The sequence below is a fragment of the Triticum dicoccoides genome, chromosome 5A (genome assembly GCF_002162155.2).
Source record: "Triticum dicoccoides isolate Atlit2015 ecotype Zavitan chromosome 5A, WEW_v2.0, whole genome shotgun sequence".
NCBI lineage: Eukaryota > Viridiplantae > Streptophyta > Magnoliopsida > Poales > Poaceae > Triticum > Triticum dicoccoides.
This window is the reverse complement of record NC_041388.1, coordinates 373,753,666-373,774,873: the sequence shown is the minus strand read 5'-3', so window position 1 is coordinate 373,774,873 and position 21,208 is coordinate 373,753,666. Positions and strand designations below refer to the sequence as shown.

The 21,208-nt window shown below is 43.6% G+C and overlaps 3 protein-coding genes across 3 annotated transcripts; all 3 read right to left on the bottom strand.

Moving 5' to 3' along the window:
* Positions 1 to 1,840: 1,840 nt before the first annotated feature.
* On the bottom strand, positions 1,841 to 3,350 carry LOC119301596. Its single transcript, XM_037578588.1, has one exon. It carries the CDS (start codon positions 3,078 to 3,080, stop codon positions 2,064 to 2,066), a length of 1,017 nt encoding a protein of 338 aa, XP_037434485.1. The 5' UTR covers positions 3,081 to 3,350; the 3' UTR covers positions 1,841 to 2,063.
* A 545-nt stretch (positions 3,351 to 3,895) lies between these two features.
* On the bottom strand, positions 3,896 to 7,783 carry LOC119301597 (20 kDa chaperonin, chloroplastic-like). Its single transcript, XM_037578589.1, has 6 exons — positions 7,647 to 7,783; positions 7,387 to 7,559; positions 6,273 to 6,452; positions 5,804 to 5,959; positions 5,023 to 5,100; positions 3,896 to 4,231 (listed from the first exon to the last, which is right to left on the bottom strand). The coding sequence occupies exons 2-6, from the start codon at positions 7,552 to 7,554 to the stop codon at positions 4,058 to 4,060; spliced, it is 756 nt and encodes a 251-aa protein (XP_037434486.1). The 5' UTR covers positions 7,555 to 7,559; positions 7,647 to 7,783; the 3' UTR covers positions 3,896 to 4,057.
* A 298-nt stretch (positions 7,784 to 8,081) lies between these two features.
* LOC119301595 lies at positions 8,082 to 15,853 on the bottom strand. The gene is made up of 10 exons (XM_037578587.1): positions 14,535 to 15,853; positions 13,870 to 14,028; positions 13,425 to 13,778; positions 13,278 to 13,341; positions 12,108 to 12,325; positions 11,916 to 12,029; positions 11,682 to 11,787; positions 11,395 to 11,606; positions 10,887 to 10,990; positions 8,082 to 8,695 (listed from the first exon to the last, which is right to left on the bottom strand). The coding sequence occupies exons 1-10, from the start codon at positions 15,801 to 15,803 to the stop codon at positions 8,548 to 8,550; spliced, it is 2,748 nt and encodes a 915-aa protein (XP_037434484.1). The 5' UTR covers positions 15,804 to 15,853; the 3' UTR covers positions 8,082 to 8,547.
* Between the last annotated feature and the right edge of the window lie 5,355 nt (positions 15,854 to 21,208).

Here is a 21,208-nt window from a genome sequence, read left to right as displayed (position 1 = left end):
GATCTACCCTACTTCATTGACAATAGTGGGTACACGGACTTTGGGTGCGACCGACTGAAGATGTTGCACGGGGTATCTTCAACCGGGCTTGATGATATTCAGTGATTGGATATGTGATTGAGTCATTGTTTCTTCTTAGTGTCTGATTGTTTCGAGCTTTGTGCTCTTTTGCTTGTTATACTTTTTTGAGACATATTGAATGTATGTTACTGTGAACTTAGGAAAAATTCGTCTGGAGACATTTGGTTTGTAGGAATATATTTGTATTCTTATACAACATAGGAGCCAATCCTTCGTATTTCAAACATTAGCCTAGACCTAATGGGAAACAAAATCATATCATATCAATCAATTGACATCACTTTCCCTATAGGGTCTGAGATACATGTCATCTATGGTATTCCTATCCTATGAACCAAAGGAGGCCTTATAAATATCTTTGTGTGCATCGCGCACAGGATTCACAAACTTTGAATGTATGTTTCTCTAAGACATATTAAGTGTCTTTCTAATCCCAATCTCAAATGATCCCTCTATGAACAATAATATTGGAAAAATAGATACACAATTCAAAAATTCTGATTTTTTTTTCTTTACAATAAACATTCGCAGAGGTACCCGAAGTGACAACAAAATTGGCGCTCCAAAATGTTTCAAAAATAGTCTTATTGGAGCATCATTTTTTTATCCCAGAGCAATAATAGGAATGTTATTTCTCAATAGAATTTTGCACGTAGGCAGAACATTGAAAAATGTTTGCTGGCACACAAAAAAGAAATCAGAGTTTTGTATTGTTCCCAGGGATGCATTTGAGCTCGGTAGCAGAAATTTTGCATTCATGATAAACTCTATATTTGAAGGGGGGAAATGCAAGTAATTCATTTTTAGACAAAAGAAAACAACAACTCCAGAAACCATTGTACTGCTCTGCATATTAGCTTCATCTTAGTAAACCTTTGCAAACTTTGACCAAGTTTATACGAAAAATTATTAACATCCACGATATCACATCAATACAATTAGAGTCATCGCTGAATATATTTCCACATCATATATATTTGTTGCTGTGAAAGTTCATATTATTTTCTATAAAAAAATTAAAGAGTAAAGTGCATCATAGGTTCTCGAACTATTTCAGAGGTGTCCTCGTACTATAAAAATCGTCACCCAGATCCTCAAACTATTTCAAAGGTGTCACGTAGGTCATCGAACTATTTCAGAGGTGTCACATATATACACACTTATTACACTTCAAAGATTTTCAAGGACCTACATGACACTTTTCATAGTTTGAGGATCTATTTGACACCTTCGAAATAGTTTGATGATACACTTCACTCTTTAGAGTAAATTAAACTATAGAAAGTTTGATTTGGTTCAAAACTAACATGCAGAATAAACAGAAACAGCGGGAGCACGTGAAAAGCGAAAGGGAGGAAAAAAGAACTTGCTCCAAACCCGTGGACGACCTGTCACAAACGCTACATCCAGGTTTTGCGATCCATCTTCAACTAGAAACCCTCATCGGGCTTTAACATGATTGATGACTCGCTGCATAGGCGAGAAATTTGTGATTTAGGCTTTGTTTGGTTCCAAATAAGTCACTAACTTATAAGTCGAAAAGTGCAAAAAGTGACTTATTTTGCCAAACGGACCCAACTTATAAGTCATAAGTTGCTCCACCCTAACTTAAAACTTATAAGTCATCCTTTTTTGCATGGGTCTCATCACCTTTACAATTAAAAACAAGGTGGGAAGGTGTGCTCAGATGACTTATAAATCAGGTGACAACCAAACAGACATGACTTATAAGTCACTTATAAGTCAGGTGACTTATTGAAATCAAACAGGGCCTTAAATACGCATTTCTCTCGCGCCACATCTCTCAAACAAGCGGACCACACAAGCGGATATCTACAAGTTCATTCATGGAGCACAATACAAAGCTACAAAAGCATGGCGGTCGACGAAGCAACCCCACGAGGAACGCAGAGGGCATCTAATGGCATCACGGTTTCTCTTTATTAGGCGCCGCGTGCCATGGCAATGCCAGCCCACGCGCCTCATCCGGAGGTGCCGACTGCCCGTGTCATGGGGAACCGGTGCCCCTCCAGGCTCGCACGTTCGAACGGGCCATCAAGGACGGAGCAAGCTGTCCACCCCTTCACGGGCTTCCCGTCGCCGGATTCACGTCCACCGCCGGCACGCTGGTGCTCGCTGCTCTTGCCCTTCCTCACGAAGCTCAGCAGCTTCCGGAGCCCCTTGGCCAGGTCCATGTGCGGGTTGGCCGCCGGAGCCGAGAAGATCACCGGCGGCGGGCTCTCCAGGCTGCCCCACTGCTTCCTCGCCCGTGACTGGGCCGGCCGCGGCGTCTCCGCCCACCTTGGTGACTCCACCGTCGCGTGGAGCGGCAGCTCCGACACGGACCGGAGGTGGCGCCCGGCCGCCACCTTTGGGACGAACTGGTCCTGCGGCGGCCGCCTCGGGCTCGGGCTGCCGCTGGGGAGGTCGTGCACCCTCGGCGACCGCAGGTTCCCGATCGCGCCGCCCGTCCCGCTGCCGCGCCTGAGGAACGGCCTCGGCGTGGCGCAGTCGCCCAACAAGTCCCCGCCGACGCTGTTCCGCCTTCTGTGCGACTGCGGCCTCGCTTCCGGCGCGCCGCTGCTCACCGTCCTGCTCCTGGGCAGTGGCAGCGCGCCGTGCTCCTTCCTCGGGGTGGCCGGGATGGACACTCCCGACGGCACCGTCCTCCTCACCTGCGGCGTGTCCCGAGCGGCGCACTTGACGGTGAGCGGGCTCGGCCTGCCGCCGGCGCGCGTGACGCCGCTCGGCCTCTGCTGCTGCTGCTGGTGGTGGCTCCTGTGCGCCGCGGCGACGGACACGCGCCTGGCGTCGCGCCGGCGCATGTAGGCGTCGTACTGCCTGCCGCGGCGGCAGGCGCCGGCCCCCGCGGGCTCCCGCGCGCCGTCCGCGCCCGCGTCGTCCTCCTCCCCGCGCCGCGCGGCGTGCAGCAGCTTGTACGCCGCGAGCTGCAGCTCCAGCTCCCAGAGCTTGGCCCAGAGCGCGTCGTGGCTCGCCATCGGTCCCGTGGAGACAGACAGAGACGATCCTGTGCGTGCCGTGCCGTGCCGGAGGGTGCGCGCCGGGCGGAGCGGGCTATATACGCGCGCGTCGCCGCGGCGTGATTAAGTTGGGAGGTGCGAATGTGACCGTGTCGGACGACCCCAGTCCAGAGGATCTCGTGCTTTGCGGAAAGCGGCACGGGGTCTTGGGAGTGTATTGTGTTTTGATTCGGTCGCGCGCGGGTGCGGCCGATGAGGACGCAGCCGTGGCTTTGGTTGACCAGGTGGCTGGGGACGGCGGCGTCGACCCGGCCAGCTTCTCACGTCCCAGAGACAGTGCGAAAGTCGTGACAGGGCTCTGATTTTTCCTTCACGAACCGCAGGCTCGGAAAAGCTAGGTCGCCAGAATTGACTGGGGAGATTTGTGTCCTTGTTAAGATCTGCCTTTCGCTCTCCGGGTGGCATCAGTTCCAGTTGGACATTGTCTTTCAGATGCCGCATTAACGATTTGCCAGTCTTTGTCTCGCTGACAAGAAAGAGCTGGTCAGGTAACAACGCACAAATAGCATTTTTGTATGACTATATCCTCCTAGAGACAAATCTTCTGTACCGATACACCAACTCTGGCAGACGAGTAGTATTATCCAGCATAGTGGTTCACCAACCGAGCCAAGTGCAATGTCAGCATGCTTTTTTACTACAGCTACCAAGCGTTCTTCACATGCGCGGGTTATTTTCAGTCGGCCAATCTTCGTGAGAAACGCTGACCCTGCCGATCTGTCAACGTTTAGACGCCCACCAAACCAAGACGCTTAGAAGCAGAGCACAGCCACTTCTGAAGTCTAAGCCGTCATCTTATTAAAACTATCAAGCAGCATTTCCACGATAGAGCGAAGAAGCAATTCACAGTTCACCAATCACAAGCAAAGAGCAATAACCAAACAAGGTTTTGGACTAAATATCAAAATTCCTAGTTCACGTAGGGCAGGGCAAGCTTATGATGACAGCACCGCTATCACGTCGGATGACCTGAGAACAATGTACTCGCCTTCCGAACCCTTGAACTCGCTTCCTGCATACTTGGAGTACAGCACGCTGCTTCCAGGAGTGATTGACAATGGTGTCCTGCTGCCATCATCGCCCAATGGCCCGGGGCCAACAGCGACCACCTGTTTCAGCCAGAGAAGTGGTCACAGCTCTGTAACTCATGCGAACAAGTCTAAGCGTCAAGAACTCAAGATTATATGACTATATCAACATGGATAGCTACCCAGGACAGGAGGGTTGCTCCAACCAGTCATGTATAAAGTGGGTGTAGGGAACCCAAAAAAAGATTAAATGACTGAGTATGGTATGCCTGATTGCTCATGTTTCATATGATAGTAAAAAAAAATTAGGATTGGCACCACAGTTGAAGGTTAGTCTATCTATCAAACCTAGTCAACCAGCAATATGAGTACTACTTCTTAGGCATCTAGGCATCTCCATAGTTGTTTCAGTTTTACTACTAGTGATGTACCTAAAGTGGTACTCCCTCCGTCCCAAAATAAGTGTGAAGTTAGTACAAAGTTGAGACACTTATTTAGGGACAAAGGGAGTATCTCACAGATACCACAGGAAACTGGAAAGCCACAAAAGCAACAGGAGAAAAACAGGTCACCACAAAATGAGCAAAAATATATGGGCAGGGCAAAACAAGTCTTGGTCACTGACTAATCACACTTCTTCAACACAGATCTGGTGTTCCTCCTTTCCTTATAGCTAAGAGCACATATACTATTAACATAACAAGTATACAGATCACATAGAAACAACACCTAACAGAACGATAATTATGTGAAGGGGTGCAATCATGCAACTATTTCATAGTTGATGTGTTTCTAGTTTGAGGCTATAAGCAGTTATGATCATAGGTCATCTGATTAATTGCGGCAAATGCATAACAAACAGAAGTGCTCACTGTTCCAACGGAAGGCTTCTCTTTCGACGCCTGTGTCAATAGCAAACCGCCAGCAGTTTCCTCTTCAGACTCTGCAACCTAATGCCAAAGGAGAATATAAAACTTCAGTGCTGGTGTCCATATTACAAACTGTACTCAGACAAGAAAGAAATAGATCCTGGCAATCTGAATTAAGGTTTTTCCTTGGCTATAGAGAATCTAGCTCCGCTGTTGTCTAATCTGAATGCTTGAAGCAAAAAAAAAACTTCACATTGACAATCACGATGCAAATAGTCGCACAGATACTGAGCATGGTGAGCCTGGAATAGAACCATAGTGGATCTGAACTAAAGGCAGTCGGGCAGAAAGAAAGAGCAGGAAAGAACAAAATTGAGGAGTTATACAAACAAGCTTTTTTTATTTCAATTAAATGAGGTTGCCAAGGCTCATGAGCAAAACAGAGCAGAGCAAATAACATAAAGAGTATTTTTCTTGCTCTATGTTGCTTCTTTTTTGTTTGAAAGAGCACTTTTTGTTCGGTTGTTAATGAGTTATTATTGCCCTATCATTAGTGGGTAAAATTATCCTCTATTTTTTCTGTTGAATAGGTGCTATACCATAGTGCGATATTCTAAACGTGATGCATAATCCATGAATATTATTTGCCAATAACATAGCCTATGCAAATTGAGTGTGCAGTTGTAGTACGGAACCAAGAAAGGATCTGAATACACATTCTGTTCACAAGAGGAATACAGTAACCACTCAGTAAAGAGTGTCAAAATAATGTGTTGAAACAGACCTTAATGAGAATACGGTCACTCAGTGGCTTCAGATCTTTCACGTCATCAGTGTCAAGAATACCAATGATGTCATCTTCTTTCATAATGAGGTGGGTGGTATCATTGAATTCCAGCTCGGTGCCAGCGTATTTAGAGTAAATAACTTTGGCACCAACCTGTAACCAGATAATATTGTTACTTCCTCTCATCGCAGTAAAATATTAGGTTGAATAGGATAATAACATAAATTGTGGCCACAAAGAGGTCATGCGAGTAGTCTTCAAGAACATAGAGTGATTTTGACGTGAAAAAAGATCAAATACATGCAGTTAAGTTGTATTATTATTTCTTGCCCATAGATGGCACTTCAGTAACAACACATTTAGGTGATTTATCTTTCAGTTTATTTTATTTACATGCTCTGCTAAACAGGTATAGGTCCTATCACCAAACACTAGATAATCTTAGTCAACCAAATAGGGTACATACCGGAACACTGATCTCGACGATGTTGCTGCCTAAGCTTCTCCCCTCTCCAACTGCAACAACCTCCCCTGCTTGTGGTCTTGACTGAGCTGTTGTTGGAAGCAATATCCCTCCAGCAGTTTTATCCTCAGTAGTCTTGGTCTTCACTAGTACCCTATCTCCCAATGGTTTCACAGAAGTATACTGCAAAAATTCACCAGCTTATAAACAGTAGAGCTTAGGTAACAACGAAAAGGCCAGGGATTGCACATTAAGTTCTCAGAAGTTTAAACAGCATCACAACTAACTTGTAGTGAGCAACGACCTGCTTCGCCTGAACAACTACAATATAATGTGGGTGATATGGTGTGTTTAGTAAACTGCAGAAAGCTGTAGCTTTGCACATGAACATACTTGGTTGGTGCGCAGCCATGCCACACCACAAGTTAGGCAAAGATTTGTTCCTTGCCACCTGGGTTTCACACGTATTGACTCACAAAAGTGTGGTGCTGATTTTGAATGCCTACTAGCAGGTTTGGGGATTACATCAATTTTATGTTTTGAGTCCTGAAAGTCCCATTTGGAACTTCCATGGATCTGCAGTAACTACATTGAAGGATTTGCATCAGAAATGGTCGGAAACCAGAATTATCTCATATTTTTCATGCTATTTATGGTAATGGTCTTTATATTCATCAAGACAGCGGAGTAGCTGGGTTCGAAAAATATATACATAAAGACAAGAAGGGCAGAAATTTACATATGTACAACAGAAACAACATATGAAGGGAAAACCTATTCAATTATGCACTCCAGTTTGTGTTGAAAAACAATTTAGGCTGTGGATCTGTGTTTTGTAATAGGATTACAGAAGATCTTCTGACAAGCAATTCTTAACGAGTAACTAATCTTCGCTCTCTCAGACCTAAGGCTCCACCTTGCAGTACCCTAAAGCACCATTAACCATTCTAAACTGGATATGAGCAAGTGTTTGGATTGCAGTTTCCTCTCCTACACCCTATCCAGTTCCCTTCTATGAAATAATGGCTACGTGCAAGGTGCAGCCATAGAGCTAGCACAAATTGTGTGAATAGACGGTAGTATCTGACAATTTGTGGCCCAGTCATTTGATTGTTACCTTGGGCGACACGACCGTGGCGGCCCTGACGACGAGGCCCCGGAGCCTGCGCCCCGTCGGCACGGGACGCGCCGACGACGAAGTGGGGATGCGGAGCCCGTCCGCCAGCGCCGGCTTCGCCATCGCCGCCGACGCCACCTTCGGGCCGCACAGATGCACCGACGCCATTGCTCCTGCCGAGACCAATAGCACACAAAATCACGCAGTGAACTACAGGAGACCGAACAAGCTGAGCTTCCGGGGCACGGAGAGGCGCGTACCTGCGGCGAGATTCAGCTGAGCGCGCGCCGGAGTGGGAGAGGGAGAGAGTGATGGAGCGAGGGTTCGGGGAGGAGGAGAAACCGAGGAGACCGGGGATGCTAAGCTTGGGATAAGGATTTTGTTACTCTCGGGTTTAGGACGGAAAGGAGGAGGATGCCGGATGGTTCTAGAAGATGGCCGCCGGGCAGGATTCGGGCTGGGAATCGCTTCGGGCCGGCCCAGCTTTGTCTGCGAATGGGTGGCTTCTCGCTGCCTAGCCCATTATGAAAGGGAGAAAAATGTTACGGATGGAATGCAGACGCTTAACCAAACCCTGGACCATCTTTAAAAAATTGGATTACCTAAAACAAACTCGGGAAAATTGTATACTTAAGCGAGACTTGATTGCAAACTGAATGATCGCACATAAGTCAACTATCAAACAAACAAAGGGATTCCCGAATTAAATGAGATATAATCACTACATAGCCCTTTCGTCTGGTGATGCCCAAAGATTGTACACAAATGAACCTAGTTTACAGAAGAAACTGATGCACAATATTGGGAGTACTTGTGAATATTCACTCACATAGCCCGGTCCTGTGATTTTACATTTTTCACCCATAATCATCCACAACTGTAAAAAAAAGATTGTGATCTACTCAGCCATGCATTTTTTATTTTCACCCGTTCACAAGTATGTGTTGTAGCACTTCTTTCGGTGGGGCAATTGCTTTGCCAGAGAATTTGCCATCGAGCATTTGGCACGTTCCTGCGTCAGGATCTCAGCAGCAGAAACTACGGGCATCAGCACAGCAAACAAAGTGATTCACCTTCACTCTGTATCTTTGGGCATTCATTGAGGTGATCTACTAACGGTAGTTAGTAGTTCACGCTGTCACCGTGGAGTGGTAGATTTCACTAGTCATTTAACAGTTGGGCCAGCATAGCATCTGCACTCTCAGGGCCATCATTGTTTACACTGGGAACTATATGCTCTGGTGATATGAACCGGACAAATTCTCGGAGTTCTGTGAAGCTACTGTGCTCACTGTACGGTACTTCGTATCTGTAGAGGTGAAGAAACAGCAGATAGAACTTCAGAATCAACCCAGAAACAGTAATCAGGTCATCAGGGCTTTGGGGTTTTGAGAAAATAACTTCAGAAACACTGAACTAACAAAAAAAATCTATGTTTTCTCTAATGCGTAGACAACATTGCATTTAGTTTTGCCCAAAAGAATGCTCACTCCAGCTCTTAGAACAGTTTCTTCATTTTGAACAACTATTAAGCGAGGTTAATAAGGTGAAAACTCGTCAGAAGAAATAAGGTGAAAACTACAGTACTACAATCTCATTGTTGGAAAGTGTCAATAGTGTTAAAATGGTTTCTTTACTATTTTCTTTAGGGAAATTACAGTGTGACTACTACTCCCTCGGAAATATGAAACATTTGAGCTTTACATGATTATAGTCATGAAACATGCTTCCATGGTTTAATAATACTAGCAAATATGCCCGTGCGTTGCAACGGGAGACAAAAAATTATGGCTCACCAAATAAGTATGACTCAATATCCTGATGTATGAGCATACTCTATTTTAACATAGTGGCTCACCATGTTGCCGTTTATTTATTTTTCTCACCCTAACCGATGATGGTCGCGATGTCCACGTGATCACAATGCATTCCGCTGTAAATCCCAAGGCTATGAATTTGCCAATGCATGCCACACTTATCATTATGTTGCGCAAGGGAACATTTAAAACTTTAAAAACAAATCTCATTGACCACGAACTACTCCCAACGCCAAGATATATAAAGATTTTCGGAAAACTAATCAAATCTTAGACATAAAATACTTTTGAATCAGTGAACAATTTTTCGAATCGACAATTTTGTTTTGAAATTTTTGATTTTCTCAAAAAACAAATAATGAACATTAGTTTTGTTTACAATTTTTTTTAAACTTATGAACCGGTTTCAAATTCATTAACATTTGTTTGACTCAACAAACATGTTTTCAATCGACGAACTTTTTTAAAAAAATTGGGTAACAAATTTTTATTTTTATTTTTGTGAATGGACATTTTTTCAGATTCCCGAATATGCTTTGTATACACGATCATTTTTTCAAAATCATGAACATGATTTTATTTCCCGACCATTTTTTCCAAATTATGATTTTTTTAATTTTGTGAACAGTTTTGCAAAAACGCTAACATTTTTTGAATCTGCAATTTTTTTTTATTTTCTAAACATTTTTGAATTCACATATATTTTTATGATTTCTCTAACTTTTTTTTTGAAAACTTGGAACTTTTAGAATATTAAAATCCCGGATTAATTTAAATAAAAAATAAGAAAGAAAACAAAATGAGAAAAGAAAAAACAAGAAAGTAAAATGAAAAAAAAACAGGGGAGTAAAGCCCCGCACATGGGCCGGCCCATGAACGCATACATGGGTAGGACATGTGTGAGAAAAGAAAGATCAAAATTGTGGAAGCTAGGATGATTTCTCTAACATTTTTTTGAAAACTCGGAACTTTTAGAATATTAAAATCCCGGATTAATTTAAATAAAAAATAAGAAAGAAAACAAAATGAGAAAAGAAAAAACAAGAAAGTAAAATGAAAAAAAAAACAGGGGAGTAAAGCCCTGCACATGGGCCAGCCCATGAACGCATACATGGGTAGGACATGCGTGAGAAAAGAAAGATCAAAATTGTGGTAGCTAGGATTTGAACCCTGGTCTCATCGCTGCCGGAGCAATCAGCCAACCACTCTACTACTCATCGTTCTACAACTTATTAACAGTCAGGCCGCTATATGACCACGAAGGAGGCGGTGATTTTTGTCCGAAAACTTGAATCATTTTCCCACTTATGGATGGCATTGGTGGGTAATTTTTACCAACTTAGAGGGTAATTTTAATGACGGACGACCAGAAGCGATAGCCGCTTTATTAGTAGGTAAAGATATACTCCCTCCGTTCCTAAATACAAGTCTTTTTAGAGATTTGAATATGGACTACATATAGATGTATTTTAGAGTGTAGATTCACTCATTTTGCTCCGTATATTGTCCATATTATCTCTAAAAAGACTTATATTTAGGAACGGAGGGAGTAGTAAAAATTTGGCATATTCATAACAAACTACGAAAGTTGCATGTTGGAGACATTGCTGGATTGCCGATGCCCAAAACATGAAATAATTTTGAACGTGGGGGAGTATCAGTTAAGCAATTCCAGGACAGTACCTGATGATTGTCCCTTGTTGCCATCTTCTGCCTGGTGTCTTTTTCCTCCCTTTACCAAATGACCAACCAGTAGGACAGAATGCCACAATGAGGTCATACCGGTCCTAAAAAGCAAAGTAGCCATCAGAAAATCATAATAGATGACACTAAGGAACATCGGAATAACAATGCACTGAGATTCTGGTTTCCCACTGGATAGCAACTTTCAGGTATGAATTATGAAACGTTGATATTTAAGGCTTGGCTAATTGATCCAACAGGAAGCTAAGCATAAAAAAACTACAGCCTTTTATTAATCCTGGTATTAGATAAACAGAATGCTGGTAATGGCTGCCAGGTTGACCTGATACTGATGAATGATACTCCCTCCGTCCCACAATATAAGACATTTTTGCAAGCAATGTTAGCTTGCAAAAACATCTTATATTATGGGACGGAGAGAGTCATAGCTTTGAGATGTTATAACTTAAATAATATGCAGCTGGTAGGATAGAACAGTCATCCTTACAGCATATTGACTCGATAAATGTTTCAACCGCTTGAAGCTTGCTAGAGTCCACATGGGGACAACATGTATGTGACTTTCAGCTTCATTGGCTGTCAACCAGGGCATGATTTCCTTAGGAAGCTCCAAGTGCTTCAGTATTTGCAGCTTTTCAGCTCCAACATATATTTTCTTTTGAAGCAAACGGGCAACCTCCGTAAATAGTCTTTCTTTTCCTGCGACCAGTTACAATATAAGACATGAGATACAGGAGCACTTGAATATTAAAGAGCACGAAGATGAAACTGTACCAATTGTGTAGCTACCAATCAAAAACAGTGTTTTTGGATTGAAAGCTTCTGCTTGTATGGCCTCAATGACAAACTGTATTACAATCTCTTGACTTGGGAAGTCATACTGCAAAATAATATTTAGTATGTGTGAAGAATTAATGGCAGATTGGTCGTAAAAACTCAACTCTAACTTTGGTAACACTTTTTTTGCGGGAACTTCTGGTAACACTTTTGGTCGGGAAAAATACGTACTCGTGGATTACAGTATGTCGTGTCAAGTATTAGAGTGTGGATGTGAGAAGACTGCAAAACAGGATTGTTGGCTATCTCGGAAGAAAATCGGAAGTCTCCAGTGTGTAGAACAGCCTAAAATGCAAGCAAGGGAAAATAAGATATTGACTATCATGCCAACAGAAGATAGAAGCGAATCAGAACAATACTTACTTTACCATTGGGAGGCTCAAAAAGGATGATTATTGATCCAGGGCAATGGTTGGCATCAAAACATGTCAAATTAACACCGGCAACAGTAATCCTTTTGTTCAGTGGCAATACATGCATTCTATCCCATGCGACACCAATCTTATGGTGTACAAGGTTTGCTGTTATTGAGGTACAGTATATCTTCCCATGACAAAAGCTCTTAGTCAAGCCTTGGTAATCTGTTGAAGACAAAGACATCAAGCTTAGGCATCAAAACATCAAATAGAAGTGAGTAGCATCACTAAGGTGGGAAGCACTCAATTGACTAAAACATATAATTAGAGATAGAGTGAACAACCAATGGGCATGCAAATAAACAAAGCCTGGTGGTCAACTAGTAGTCTAGACAAACGTTACAGATGATAATTTAACAGAAAGTGAGAGAAATAAAATGGTTCTTTGATTAAACAAGAAACTGTCTACACACCACTATCCCTTTAGTCCATGTGAGGTTGTTGGCAAGTCCATTTTGTTTGTTCCAATTTATAATTTCCAAAGGGAACTGCAGTAAGCTAAGCACACATGTTGTTAAATTATTAAAAAAATTACAATTATGCACCAGTATATACTGATTAGGTAAGTTCAAAAGTTACTCTGATGCCACGGCTGTAGCTCCATGAACATTACAGCACAAGCTTTAAATATTTATAACGCGATAGGGGCCAGCAGTCAGCAGATTCAAATATGTAGAAAAGAATTAAAGAAAAAGGTAATCCTCCTACCACATTCCATACAAATCGATGGACTCACACACCAAGTGATTAACATAATGGATGAGTAGTAGGGTACCCTGGCCCTGTTTCATTAGAAAAGCACTTAGATTGCCAAAGAAAAGCCTCATGATGTTCATAAAGTCATAGGGGTTAGGTATCTTCATATACTTTTGGGTTCCGTAAAACTGATTGCTCAGCAGGAAGCTCTTTTACTGATTAAAGTTTGCAGACATCTCTTTCTGGATAATTTAGGCCAAAACCACTAGATCACTATGAAAACATAACAAAATTGTTCATTGAGATTTGAGAAACCTTCATTCAAACAGGGGAAAAAACATGTGCTCAGGAAGTTTGACGATCATCTTTTGTAATTACTCTATTAGTTGGCACTGGCACGCAAAAAAGAACCTTGACTTACGGTCTAGATGGAAGTGTGTCAAAAACCAGTGGCAGCAATCTCCTCGTAAGTAGCGAAATGCATCCTGCAGCAACAAACTTAGTTACAGAAGCCACTAGTGTATGAAGGACAAATGCTCCAACTGACTTGTGCTTGGAAATATCATACCACTCGAAAAGGTGTTCCTGGGATGCAACACCAAAGAGGTGTATCTTTAACCTTTGCTTTACGAGTACGACCTCTGCTAGTAGCCACCTTGGCACTAGAATTTTTCTGGTTATTTAAGTTAGATGGTTTCTTGACTTTGTGCTCTCTCTGTTTCTGATCAGATGAGGAACACCGAAAGAATTCCGTGATTAATTTATTCCCGTTCATTGGACCTTTAGTCCTTTTAGTATTTTCAGAAATTAACACATCTGCTTCTGTGTCATTAGCATTGTCATTTTTCTTCCTTAATTCACCAAGAGCATGGATAATTTTCTTTCTGGGTCCAAGGGAAGTGATTCCCATACCTAGAAGATCCTGCAATCCATATGCACCAATATGTTAATTCTTTTATCTATAACTAGAAAGACTGCCAAATTTAATACACCAACCAATATACGTTGACTACCTCTTCTGTGAGCCACTGCAAGGTCTCCCAGTCAACTTCTTCTTTGGTAAAAATTTCCTCATATTTAGATAGCCCCAGGTTCCTTAACCATTCCACAACACACTTGTTCTCAATATTTTCTCCATCGCAAGGTCCTCTTTCACGATTGGGATTAGATTCCTGGAAAAGAGGAAATTCAAACATCTTATGTCATGTTGGTGAGAAATAATTGATACAAAAACTACTGGAAATGCCAATGATCAAACCATTAACCAAAAGATATCGAATCAAGAGTCTCCTCCCCTCACTTGAGTCTGTGTGTGCTTGAGTTAACATGACACGAAATAGAAGCCTCATACTGCCAACAGCCCCACGATCCACAACAAAATATGGGCCAGATATGTTCATGTGTTCATCTATCAACTCAACTAGGCAGATAATGATGCACATACACAACAACAGTCCACGTGACTATGATTAATACACAGTAAATGGAAATATTAAACAACCTCATGCTTAGGTTCAATATTGAACACTGGTACATAATTTCAAGAAACACATCAGTACCTAAGGTTCCAATGAAATAAACTACCTTTGAGAGCCCAATAAGTTATCATGAATGATTAATATAAACATTATACTAGCACAGCAGTTTAATAATATGTAATATGATATTGAAGCATCACCTTAGCAGGTTCATCTTTGTCGAGGCAATTGTTAGTATGTGCTAGCTGGAGCTCCTCACTCAGATCAGAAATATCTGACCCACATAATGGGCACTGCACTTTATAAACTGACTCAAACCTCCCAGAATCCATTGTATTCCCTTCAACAGTAGATGCCCTGCTGTTACGATGACTGTGCACCTGATCCTCCATGCACAGGTTTATGAGCTCATTAAGCTGGGTTCCAATCTCAAAATTATCACAATCGCCATGTTCAAAATGCTGGGTCTTACATGATTCCTGAAGCACCGATTCAACTGAATTCGAGGATTGATACTCTACATGATCTGCAGCTGAGCTTGATTCCTTCTCCCTAGTCCGAGGACTGAGAGTAGCAGCATCTTCCACAGCAACTTTTCTGTCTTCAGAAACAAAGCTAGAGATTCCTAATCCAGGCTCTTGGAAGTATTTGCAATCTGCACCTTCAAAACCATATTTTGAATCCGGCACTAAAAGCTCTGATTCTGTAGAACATGAGTGGTAGTTGCCGTCATGAACTTCAAATCCAGTCCGCCCTTTCTTTTGGGTCTCCGATCTAGATGCAATCTCAGCTTCTATATCCACATTCCCTTCATCAAAGACAGAGCCATGGAGCCATGAACCAGATCTTCCCCCCACCACCCTATCCTCAGGAACCGCATTACAAGCCCTGGAGACCCCTTCCGCCTCTTCACAGTGCGAACTTCCCAAATTACATGCTTCACCTGACTCCAAAACACTCGATTCTGTCGACCTGGGGAAGCGATTGGAACTTCCCTGGCAACAGTCGTATCCGCCCAATCCTGTCTTCTCAGCGGCGCCTAACTTGGGGTCATCGGAATGGGACCTCGATATGCCGCAGATTCCTCCACCCGTCACTTCGTTGCCCTCGGGTACGCGGCGCGTGCCGGTACCGACCCTCGAACGGGCCGCTAGGGTTTCGGCAGCCGCCGCAGCCACTGTAACAACACTCTCGGCGGAAGCAGTGCCGCTGGCAACGGGACGGTTCTCCTTCCCGGAGTAGGGTGATGGCAGCTGTAGCTTCTTACGGAGGCGGCGCGAGATGGCGCCGTTGGAGGAGGGCTTCAAGGGGCGGGGGCGGCTGGCGGGAGGAGGGATCTGGAAGTCGCCGTCGTCGTCTTCACAGCTTACAGCGGCGATGAAGGGCCTGGTTGTGGTCTTGGTATGGGAGGTGGAGGTGGAGGTCGCCGCCGGCCATGGCTTCGCGGGGGGCTTGGGTTCCGCCGGCATTTGGTGAGGAGGGGAATTGGGTGGGGAAGTGGGAGTGGGAGGATGGAATTTTTGGCCGAGGCTATTTCAAAATGAAATGGAAAAGTGCGCGCCTATTTATGTGTGGAAACGCGAGAGCGAGACTGGGCCTTCCGCTTTCTAGGCTTTGGGGGCCTCCGTCGGCCCTTCGGCAGGCGTGTTTGCGTGATGCCATTTCGGCCACCCTCTCCCTCTCTCTCTCTCTTTTAACCTGTGAGATCTTTTATTTTTGAGGGAACAGAGAGCATTATATATTACTTGTACCCGGAGTAGAGTCTTTCAAGATTACATCATTACAAAACAGTAAAACAGAACTACCTACGAGCCACCACAGTGTTTTACCATCGTCAGCCATACGATCAAGCGTACTAACTGTTTGAAATATGAGCAAATTACTACGAGATTTAATCTGAATAAACAGAAAATAAATCATGACCACAGCAGCAGAGATTAAACTAATCATGCGAACTAGCATAGCAGATGAACATATCACATCTAGGGCACATACTAGAAGCATGAATTCTACCACGATCTCGAACAGGAAAGATAGAATCACATACGGTGCAACGGGTGCAGCACCGCCGGCGTTGACGTTGTCGCCCATGTCGTCGAGGACGAGGTTGCCGAGGTCGGGGAAGAAGTCGTCGCTGCCAGCAGTAGCGCGAGTGCGCTCCCCAAAAATCTGATCGCCCCTCTCTCGTACAGGATCACGAGAGGCGGGGTTCCGGAGGCCTGCTGTCCCTTCTCGCGGTGCACGTCGAAGGAGGGATGGAGAAGACTTGCTTGCCGGCGCAATGATCTGGAACGGTGGTGAGAAACCATACGAAACGGCGGCGGCGGCTAGGGTAGACGTCTGCCTGACTATATAGTGCGGGCCGGGTAGGCAACCCGAGGCGAGGCGAGGCGAGGCGAGGCGAGGCGAGGCGTGGCGTGGCGTGGCATGGCGAGGCGAGCGAGGAGGAGGAGCGTGCGTGTAGGTCTCCTCTTCTCATGCTCATACAAGTGGTAGAGGAGATCACCTTATAAAAAAGGTACAACTCTCTCTCAACTTTCGGGATGGTACTAAACTTTAGCCTCACTCACTCCACTTACATGTGTACATGAATAGGTCAAAAGAATTTCAAAATTTTAGTTAGGCTTTGGGCCAAAGGCCTACTAGCAAAATTCCAACATTAACGAACAGATCGCTCGGTGTCCCACCGAACGTCACTTGCCACCTCGTTGGATCCATTCGGTACACGCAGTAAGGGCCGCTGCTCCATAAACTGAGCTAGCGATCACCTCGCTCCTCGGGTTGATATGCCGCAAAATAGGCCCTATAGGACGACGGCGGTACTATTCAGAACTTTTGACAAGCCCCTGAGGTGGTTTGGGCCGATGCTAAAAAAACGTATTTATTTGGGCCTAGGCTGCCTAGGTTCCTCTAATTGGAAAAATACCACCAGCCTGTAGAGATACAAATGATAACAACATAAAAAAAAAGTTAGATAGTACTGCTTGCAGTTGTTTTTCTTCTTCTTCTTGATATCTATCTCTAAAACTGAACCTTTTGGCAACAAATTATTCAAACAAGTTTGGTTTTGCTTCATCTACCTATACTAATGTACATCAACACATAAACTTGAGCATGTTTGCTAATAGCTGTTGATTTTATATTCCCAGGTAAATCGGTCATTTCTCGACATCTCCACTTTATCTTTTGCTTCAATGATAGTAGGGAACTATCTTTCCTTCTTATCATGAATAAGGGGGGAAAACTAAGCATATTTGTGGGCCTTGAGTTCTTAGTTTGAATTAATTAGTTTAATTCCATAAACTTGCATGTATGTAAGAACTTGTCATTACATGCATTTCAGGGCCTCCATTCAAAATTATGTATATGCACTCTAAACATATTGGTGGCACTGCATTTCAAACTTTCAGTTGCATGCTCCGCAATGTGGGGTTTCTACCCTAAATTGCTTCTCTTTGACTACCAACTATTATTCATGTCTCTGTAATCCAATCTTCAAAATTGGCGGGCGCGGCAACGTGCGCCTTAAAGTTCTAGTTTATACTACATGGCACACTGCCCATCATAAAAAAACTGCCCTTAGTTCTAGCATAAGCAGCAAGTTTATGTGCAACCACGCTTGCTCTCTCTCCCAATCTTTGCTACTCTCCAGGATGGAGAATTCTTCAGCAAGTCCAACGAGTCGATATAAGTAGCCCACCATCTTGGCCGGCTCACAGAATTTGCATTGAGGGTCTCAAAAATAGCCGCGCAGTCTGTCTCAAACCTCGTCGGACCAATATATACTTTTTCCAAAGTTCGCATGCCTAACAGCATCGCCCGCCCTTCTGCCTCTTCAGCATCACTACAATCAGGAAAGGTCCAGCCCGCACTAAACAAAACCTCGCCGTCGCTTTGTCTTGCAATGACTCCAGCCGCTGCCATACCCGACCCATCAATAAAACATGCATCAGAATTTACCTTCATAGAGCCAAGGGGCCCATGTCCAAGCATTGTATGCATGGGCACCAGCTACAGATTTCTCTCTAGGAATTGCAACCACGGGACTTTTGCCCTTCAAGTCATCAACATAGCTAATGCCTCCCTTAAGACGGTTCCAATAATTAGACAAGAAGATGCTAGATTCGGCAATGGAGGCAGTACCTTTATGATGCACAATATCGTCGCGTAAATACCAGGCTCTCCATAACATCAACAATATCTTATCTCTGGAGATCTTGTCACATTGGCTAAGTAACATCAACAGCCAATCGGGTCCGGAGCAAGCGAAATATTCTTCTTTCGGCAGAGACCAGACCTCTCTCATGGCTTCTCTGAGAGCTCTAGTTTTAATACAGCAAACAGTAGCATGGTGTGAGATTTTATTCATTTAGGAGCATTTTACAGGTAGAAGCGTGAAAGGAAGCACGCTAGATACTCCCTCCGTTTCATAATGTAGTGCATATAAAATTTCTCAGAAATCAAACCAAGCAAACTTTGACTGATCTTACAGAGAAAACTATTTATAATACAATTCCAAACATATACAACATGAAAATATAACTGATGGTGTATCCAATTATATGTATTTGGTATTTTAAATGAATAATTTTTTATATAAAACATGGTCCAAATTTGTAATGTTTGACTTTTGAGAAAAATTGTATGCACTACATTATGAAACAAGGAAGTACAACAAGAGTGTCTTTGACGAGACATTGTTTTCCCTGAGAATATTGCAAAGCAAGGCATCTGAAAAGCAACAATATGTTTTGTGTCTTTATAGCAAGCTTTGCCATGATGTGCAACGGTGCTGGTGGCATTGTTGTCTTGTTGATATGATAAATCCTGATATGATTGAAGGAGGGAGCGGCTTGGATGTCCGCTAGAAGCGGTTTGTTGCGCCAATGCCCTGGAGCCGAAAAGAGACAGTAGAGGGCCTTGTTGTGGTGGCAAAGACGTAGTTGTCCATGTAGAAGGTAGGATTTATGAATTCTGAAAATATTTGCAAGCTTAGTTGCTATAAGTAGAGCACAAGCTTCGGAGAAGAACTATGTTGCAACATGGACTTATTTTTTGCAGCGTAAATTATTCTGTAGATGTAAGATAAGTCCAAGTCTAGCAGGGTGTAGGTATGGGTCGCCTCCTTGCTTCTCTTTCCATGCCGCATCACAGAGTAAAACGTTCCTGCTTCAAGATCAGAGTTGAGAGTTGGAGGGAGTTGGGCAGCCAAAAAATTGTTATTGTCGTTGTTTTGTTGTCTCTGCTCAATATTCGGTCATGTATCTTCAAGTTTGGAGACCTGCCAAATAGCATTAGCTGCAACAAAAGACATGATAAGGTTTGCCATCCTTTTTCGCAAAGAGATTCTCATTTCTAGCTTTTGAGAGACACCACAAAAAATATAATGATTTGAGGCATGCGTAATTAGTCCCTCCCAGTTAAGCTTCAAATATCTGATCTAGGTCGACCTACTCCCAGAGAGCTAGAGGCATGTGTTTGGCGTGGCCACAGAGTCAGACGCCAATGGCGGGCCACGCGGGAGTCAGGAACCAAACAGTACCGTAGATGTGCATGCACGATGGTACTGGAAGAACAGTAATTGGTCAGTCCATTTATCCCATATTCTATGAGACTTTGACGATGACCTTCCAACAGTGCGTACGCACAGGAAAGGCCAGAGGGACGTGCCAAAATCGCCGATGTCGCGGAGCCAGCGGCGTGCTAATCAGAGGGGAGACGTGCCTGCAGCTGCATGTCGCCCCGTGACGTCGGTACAGGAAGGCAGCAGCCGGGAAATTCTCGTGTCCATGCCGCTGGATTTTGTTCTCCGGATGTTTTTTCGCGACTTTTAGAGCCCGGGCGCTCCTGCATCAGCATGAACGCACGGCGTGCATCCTTCGCGTCTCCCCTTCGATTCCTTCCAGTCGCATGCTCCTGTGTCAAAAGTCCGCCGAACAAATTTCAAAACCAACGAAATACCACACCCGTCAACGCGTCGTGCGCAACGTGCGTTATTTGCCCTTTGCCGGTTTACCGACACAGCGAATTACTATGTGCCTGGCTATTCTGAACCCGGCCTGGTGAAGAAATGTCAGCTTGATGATGCTTGATGCACTTTATTTACGCCAATAGACAGCGAACGTTCTTTGTTTTTTAACACTACAGACGCAAGTACTCATATACACGCGCATACACTACCTATATGAACGTACACACGCATAACATATTTTTATGAGCACCTTCTAAAGAGAAAGACTAAGTCGGCATATTATTTTAAAATTTACGAAGTCATCGTAGGCACCTCCCACTAAATGCGCATCGCCGAAAATCCCAAAATAAATTCAGAAATAAATGTGGTCATCAGGATCACTAGTGCAGAACCGGGCAATAGCACCGGTTCGTAAGGCCCTTTAGTGCCGGTGGGCACTAAAGCCCCCTCCCCCCTTTAGTACCGGTTCAGCACGAACCGATGCTAAAGGGCAACCACGTGGCACGAGCCAGCTCCGGGGGCAGGGAGCCCTTTAGTACCGGTTGGTGACACCAACCGGTATTAAAAGGTTGGGGGTATTGGGTTTATGATTTCTTTTTCACTTAATTTTGTGTTTTCCATTTAAATCTTTTTCGTTTGCTGGTATTTTACAATGCTACATATTGTACACGTTATGCATATATATAAATAGAATTTCTAGTAGAACCGATCCTCTCTCTCTCTCTCTCTCTCTCTCTCTCTATATATATATATATATATATATATATATATATATATATATATATATATATATATATATATATATATGATAGCACTATTCTAATCATGGTATTAGAATAGTTATTTGGATCACACTTCGCCTATATAGGGCCCGATGAGGATTTCCTGAACCCACTAAAAAAG

Coding starts and splice junctions, on each gene's coding strand:
- LOC119301597 (XM_037578589.1), bottom strand. CDS start 7,554: ATGGCGTCGGTGCATCTGTGCGGCCCGAAGGTGGCGTCGGCGGCGATG. Junction 5,960..6,272: donor TCGTCGAGATCAGTGTTCCG/GTATGTACCCTA, acceptor ATCTGGTTACAG/GTTGGTGCCAAAGTTATTTA. Junction 4,232..5,022: donor AGAAGCCTTCCGTTGGAACA/GTGAGCACTTCT, acceptor TGGCTGAAACAG/GTGGTCGCTGTTGGCCCCGG.
- LOC119301595 (XM_037578587.1), bottom strand. CDS start 15,803: ATGCCGGCGGAACCCAAGCCCCCCGCGAAGCCATGGCCGGCGGCGACC. Junction 12,326..13,277: donor GACACACTTCCATCTAGACC/GTAAGTCAAGGT, acceptor TGTCTTCAACAG/ATTACCAAGGCTTGACTAAG. Junction 11,788..11,915: donor CGACATACTGTAATCCACGA/GTACGTATTTTT, acceptor ATTATTTTGCAG/TATGACTTCCCAAGTCAAGA.
- LOC119301596 (XM_037578588.1), bottom strand. CDS start 3,080: ATGGCGAGCCACGACGCGCTCTGGGCCAAGCTCTGGGAGCTGGAGCTG.